General features: G+C 40.3%; 1 protein-coding gene across 2 annotated transcripts in view; it reads left to right on the top strand.

Moving 5' to 3' along the window:
* The window catches only part of LOC147441490 (uncharacterized), a 150,112-nt gene extending 143,922 nt beyond the window's left edge, over window positions 1-6,190 (top strand). Inside the window, exons 8-14 of one of the 2 annotated variants that reach the window (XM_086483126.1) lie at window positions 2,070-2,264; window positions 2,490-2,708; window positions 2,798-2,989; window positions 4,630-4,809; window positions 5,004-5,291; window positions 5,429-5,544; window positions 5,667-5,814. In XM_086483126.1, coding sequence (XP_086339252.1) covers window positions 2,070-2,264; window positions 2,490-2,708; window positions 2,798-2,989; window positions 4,630-4,809; window positions 5,004-5,291; window positions 5,429-5,544; window positions 5,667-5,679 — 1,203 coding nt within the window. In that variant the 3' untranslated portion in view covers window positions 5,680-5,814. Of the gene's footprint in view, window positions 1-2,069; window positions 2,265-2,489; window positions 2,709-2,797; window positions 2,990-4,629; window positions 4,810-5,003; window positions 5,292-5,428 lie in introns of both variants that reach the window. The other variant, XM_086483127.1, reaches the window with a different exon arrangement.
* The last annotated feature ends 355 nt before the right edge of the window (window positions 6,191-6,545 follow it).

A 6,545-nucleotide genomic window follows, 5' to 3' on the forward strand; every position in this document is an offset into this window, starting at 1 on the left:
CCGTGACCAAGGAGAGGAGCTTCACAGCATCGATGGAGACTATAGTCAAACTCAAACCCGCGGTACTTTTATTGATTGACCATTGGAGCTAGGCAGACCGAGATGCCCGTGACCAACGAGAGGAGCTTCACAGCATCAATGGAGACTATAGTAGAGGATTTGAGCCATACTATCTCGACATCGAGAGTACAAATGAGGATAGATTCATGACCCATTATATCACCCTCTTGCAAGCATTGTATCAGTGATCACACATATGCCACACAGTTCTAGCTAGTAGCACTTCTAGATTAATTTAAGCATCTCTTATTTATACCCAGACATGGTTTTAGATTCATCGGGATTGTAACAGATTGGTCTCATAGGTCATTTTTGCCTTTTGAAGAAGTTAATATATCTTTTCATTCATTTCTCTCTTGGCTGGGTGGAGAAGTATTGAGAGGCCTTTGGTATCTATGATCTCTTAGATGATTAGAGCCAAGGCCTTCATGCCACACGAGATAATTAGAGCGGAGTTAGCAACCCCCCCATGGAGATAGAGGCGCTTACCAGATCCTTCTCCTTTATGCACAGCTTGTGTGATACTACCAGAGACAAATATGTCAGATCGGCCCTTGAGTCCTCCAGACAGTTAGTTTTACAGGGGGACGCATCATGCTAGTATGCAGAGATGTCATCATGGTTCCAGATACATGGCTTCAGCTTAGACAGCTTGCCTCCCTTCGAGTACTCCCTTGATGCATCATCGTTGTCTCTTACACAGGTGGAGATTACTAGACTCATTCGCTAGGATTTGACTAGTTGGATACCAGGAGGACATGGATAGAGCTGACACAGGAGTTGAGCTCGAAGATGGCTTTCTATAGAGAGCATCTTCTCCAACTCACAAGGGATGGGTTTGTGATTCAACCCAGATATGTGGATGCACATCTATCTCATGGGTTACAGTGTGCCATTGGTCAGATACGGGCATCTTCACATCAGCTTGAGATAGAGACTGGTAGATTCAGAGGAATACCAGCAACTAGCAGGATATGCTGCCTATGCTATACAGAGCAAGAGACAGAGATGCATTATATATGTCAGTGCACAATGTATTACGAGATACGGGGTCACTTCCACTATCTATTTAGAGAGGGCTTCAAAGCCTTCTCAAGAGTCATGAGCTATTAGGACCAGAGATGTCTTGGACTGTATCTACTTGAGTCACACAGACGCAGAGATATTTTACTGAGGAGATTTGGAGAGAGACAATCCCAAATATAGATTACTAATTTCTTCACACTAGACACTGGATAGATAGAGGAGCAGCCACCACTGCAAAGCTCAGCTCATACTCGCACCCGTGGTACTCTCATTAAATGAGCATTGGAACTAGAGAGATCGAGACACCCACTACTGAGGAGAGGAGCTTCACAGCATCCACGGAGACTACAGAAGAAGATTCGAGCCATACTATCTCAACATCCAAAGTACAGGTGAGGATGGATTGATGACCCATTATATCACCCTCTTGTACTGGGCACCCATTGTATCAGTGGTCACACATATCCCACACAGTTCTAGCTAGTAACACTTCTTGATTCATTATAGTATCTTTTTTTGTACCCAGACATGGTATTATGTTCACCAGTTTGTAACAGATTGGTCTCATAGGTCATTTTGGCCTTTTGAAGACGTTAATATATCATTTCATTTCCCACTCTCACGTTGAGTGCTCACCCCCTCAACAGTGCTGAGTTCAGAAGACAGTGTTCAAGAGTTCCTTTTGCAGAATCCATGTGATTTAATCATGTCTCTATTTAGCTTTACATTTCCAGTGGCCCTTATTCCAGCGACGAGATGCATACTACCCATAAACCAGCATTACTCTCCTGCTAACAATCCTGACCTAGGTAGAGTTTACATAGAGCAGTTTCAGATTATTTTGGTTTAGCTTGAAACACATTGCATAATATCATTTTTCTATGTGCTTAGAAATGGTTTCATTTCATTTTTTCCTGTACTTATTATTATGCTATTTGACTGCAGCTCTTACTTAACCCATGGATTTAAACCATGCAATATAGGACGCAATGCAATCTTTTGAAGCAGTTATGGAAATCAAGTACGATCATCAAGCAGGCTACAATCTGATTGTTTGCTATTACATTGTCGGAAACACAGAGAAAATGAAGAGCTGTTTCACAAAAATGCTGCTGGTCAGGCATTATGATCCAGAGATCGATGAAGATCTGGAGGAGGACTCTATGGCAGTTTCAAAGGTACGTTTACACGCAAATTTGTGGAAAAAGCAGTATTATTCGTGGTTGATTTTGTTTTTGACAGTTTTCATAACTCAACTCAACTTGCATCACTTCAGGTTGGACAGAGCATTCATATGCACTTTCTTGTTTCTTGAGAGCTGTTACTTTGCATGGGTGTGCACATGAAGGGTTGTTTTTTCTAAATTATTATAGATTTTTTTGTATTTTTTAATGCACTTGCAGAATGATGAACTTCTTACAGAGCTTCAGTCAAGGCAATGTCGGGCACACAAATACATATTTACTGCAGCCAGAATTATTGCACCAGTGATAGGGGGCACTTTTGTTGAAGGATACGATTGGGTAATCAATATATTAAAAGATCAGCAATATGTAACTCTCGCACACGAAATGGAGATGGATAAGGCCATTCACTACCTTCACAAGAGAAAGTTTGGAAATGTAAAATCTATCTCTTTATTGTCTGCTATGATGTGCAGTCCATCAGAAAGCTGTATTGAACCTTTTTAGTTTTGGCTTTTCGTGTTCAGGCTATTTCTTTGTTGAAAACTTTTGAAAGGAAAGAGAGAGATTTGATGATATGTGCATCCACAAACCTGTCCTTTGTCTACTTCCTAGAGGGTGACATTGACAATGCTAAACGATATGCAGAGCTTGCTCTAAGTACCAACCAACTGAACCCATGTGCACTTGTTAACTTGGGAAACTGCTTATTCACAAAGGTACTATGAATTGGCCTTCTTTCTCTTTTTAATTTGTGATAAGCATCAACTCTGATCCATAGAAAGTAACAACTGAGATCTTGGTGCAGAGGCAATACTCTAATACCTAGGGATAAGGCTTTTTTTAACATATGCACACTTGCTTTTTTTGAAGATTTCTCGTTACAAAGGTATGCTAGTCTGGCCACATGGCTGTAGTGATGTGAAAAACATCCAAAGTTTAGGACAAAGGCAGACCTGCAGTCTCAACTCTCCTGCGGCTCCTACAGAAAAAAAGTAACAACTGAGCATGGAAGAATAACCTTCTAAATACTTAGAAAAAATGTGCTATGAAGTTTGGAATTCTCTTTGAAGATGACAGGAAAGTGGTGCTAGTGGGTATTCATGGATGTGGCGGACTTCTTAATCTATTTGCTGTGGCTGTGACATGCTTGAGCTGCTAAACTTTTTGGACCAATTACCAAGTCTACCACCAAATTTTCAGAGTGGAGACTTTGCTCAGGGACTCAGGGTTGACACATGTGTTCACGTGTGATCAATACACGTATGAAGACATGTCACACAAAATATTTTTCAAGCCTAGAGTCCAGTCTTTAAAGAATAAACATGTGGGAAAAGAGCCTCTATGAATAAAGGGCTAAGAAGGCTAGAGCCCCAATGCTTGGGAAAAAGGCCAAAAAACCAGCCCACAATGTTCATCTATGATCATTTTGATAGATCAATAGAGACCCCAACATTGACCTAAAAACTGTAGAATGAGACCTGAACAAAATGTACAAGTTCATGGTACAGAACAGAATGTACAAGTTGTTTTGTACGTCGGTTCTGTATGTCGAAGGTGAACAACCTTGGCTCAGCCTATTGCATGGAGCAGCATGTGACAAAACCTTAGGTGGGGATGCAGCAGCCAGTGAAAGCAATCCATGTTTCCCTTTGTTGATGCTTGACTTTTCTCTTGGCTATATGTCTACAAAGTAACCACAACATACGAGTTTTCCTGTACGTGGAAGGTGAACAACCTTGGCTCAGCTTACTGCATGGAGCAGCATGTGACAAAACCTTCTTGGCCAGGTGGGGCCAGTGAAAGAAATTCATGTTTCCCTTTTTGGATGCTTGACTTTTCTCTTGGCTATATGTCTACAAAGTAACCCACTTTGAAAGGCATTCTGGCTGTTCTTGACATTTTGTCAGCTTGGTTTTTTGAAGGGCATCCCATTTGATTGTATTTATTTTGGCTTCCATGATGTCTGCTATTGATATTTATGTGGCTAGATATTTCTTTGGTAGTACAAGAAACATCTTGCAAACAAAACCTAAACTGCATCCACAGAAGTTCAAACTAACCACCTTCTTGCTTAGGGGTAAAAGCATGAAAAAGTAGTCAATTTGCTCTACCTTTTAGGGTACTTTCACAAGTAGAGAAGATGAGGCTATTCACATGTGTTGTAAACTTCTATCCTTAACCTTACTAATAGGTCTAAAAGCTCCTTCATGCATAATAAATTTGAATGGTGCATCTTATAGCATTCACAATATTACGTAGTTCAACAAAAAATCTTGCATATTGTGAACACTTTACACTGCTTTTTGATGCTTTTTTTTATAGCTCAGACAGAACTTTTTTAAATGTCACCCTGCAGGATGATGCAGAAGGTGCAGCTACATTGTATCAAAAAGCCATTGATTTGCAAGGGGACTTTATGCAGGCCTCGTACAATCTCGGCCTAGCTCAGAGAAAACTTGGCCTACTTTCCGAGTCTTTAGATACCTTTCGACAACTCGCAAAGACACTTCCCAACAATGCAGAAATTTTATACCAGGTGCTCATCTCTACCTGGTTGACCTAGCATTCGTCATTGGTCTTTTGCATTCTGCAATAATGCTGGGAAACTAACGGCAACATTTCTGACAAGAAGTATAATTTGTCTAAAAGAGGTTTTGGTGTTGGTATAGGCAACAGACATAGCAACAATCGTTCTTAGGCACCACCTAATTTAACATTTTGTAATAACAGGTTGGTCACCTAAATGACTTGATGGGAAATACACAACAAGCAATTCAGTGGCTGGAAATTGTCATCACGAGTGTCATGCATGATGCTGGAATTCTAGCCACACTGGGAAGCCTTTTCACCAAGTGTAACAACGAGACTAAGGCTCTTTATTACTACAATGAGTCTCACCGGGTTCATCCTGTGAACATGGATATTATTACTTTTTTGGGCGCATTCTATGTACAGCATGAGCTCTATGAAAAAGCTATACCAATCTTTAAGCTTGCCTCCAACATCCAGTCTGAAGAGGTAGGTTAATCAAAACATAAAAAGAGAACCATGTCTTGGTGCGCACACGCACACACGTACATAGATACACATACATATGTCTACACACACACACACTTTTTTTGTCCAATTTCTACAACATTTCTTGTTTTCATTAGGTAAAATGGCAGTTGATGATTGCATCTTGTTACCGAAGGACTGGTTCTTACTCAGCAGCCATTGCTAAACACAAGGAGATTCTCATTCAGCATCCGAATAACATAGAGTGCTTGAGGTATTTGGTGAATATGTGTACAAGTCTTGGAAAGAAAGAGGAGATCCATGATTATGAAGTGCGTTTACATAAGCTTGAAAAAGAAGGTTCTCTTGAGTACATTTCACATTTTAAACCTGCAGAAAGATGGGGTAGGGTTAACCAGATGAAGGCCTTTGAGTGCATCTCATCTGGTATGGGAAGACTAGGTATGGACCCTTCTAAAGTGTCTCCTCAGAAACCAACCACAAAGGGCTGTGCCAAGCGACAAAGGGTTCAAGATGATTGGGAGTTAGTTGATGAGTTGTTGCCTATGTGATACCTTACATCATTTTGCAGGCTTTGTCTTTACAAGGTATCATGGAAATGCCAGCTGGAGTTGTGTCAGTGTACTCTTTTAACAAATAATTAGAGTTGCTGCTTTGACAGGAAAAAAAAAAGTTAAGTAAATACATTAATTAACTACTTTTCAGAAAAAAAAAGATACAGAGGTTATTTTGTTGGCTTCTGCAATTTTTTGCACCTGCCAGTTCAAGCATTGTAGAGCCCCCTAGAGAGTTTGATATGTGTGAATTTAAGCTTAAAAAGTTGTGTTGGTACCTTTTCCTTCTTGACAGAAGCTAACCTTAAGCCTAAACCAACACATGAGAAAAAAAGAAAGATTTTATTAAAGTTGGTCCAAATCTTTCTTGGAATAAGAAGTAAAAATATTCCCACCTAACAATGGGAAATGAAATGCTCTTCAATCTCTGGTGCTACTATGGAGTAAACGTATGCGTTGCTTTAGAGACACTCCATTGTATTCCGAACTTCCAGCTCCAATGTGTGCGAGGAGGTAAGTATCTGACCAATGGCACAAATCGGCCCATATGAGAAAGATGCATGATAAAATCATCCTCAATAGCACAAAGAAGACACTGCATGTATTTGGACCCAGCCACTATTTAAGTGTGAGCCATGTCAGGTTGTGTAACATTCTACGTCATGAGTTGGATGATCTAGGATCCCTAGATCCAGGCAGG

This window comes from Adiantum capillus-veneris, chromosome 15 (genome assembly GCF_014529385.1).
Source record: "Adiantum capillus-veneris isolate H3 chromosome 15, ASM1452938v2, whole genome shotgun sequence".
Taxonomy (NCBI): domain Eukaryota; kingdom Viridiplantae; phylum Streptophyta; class Polypodiopsida; order Polypodiales; family Pteridaceae; genus Adiantum; species Adiantum capillus-veneris.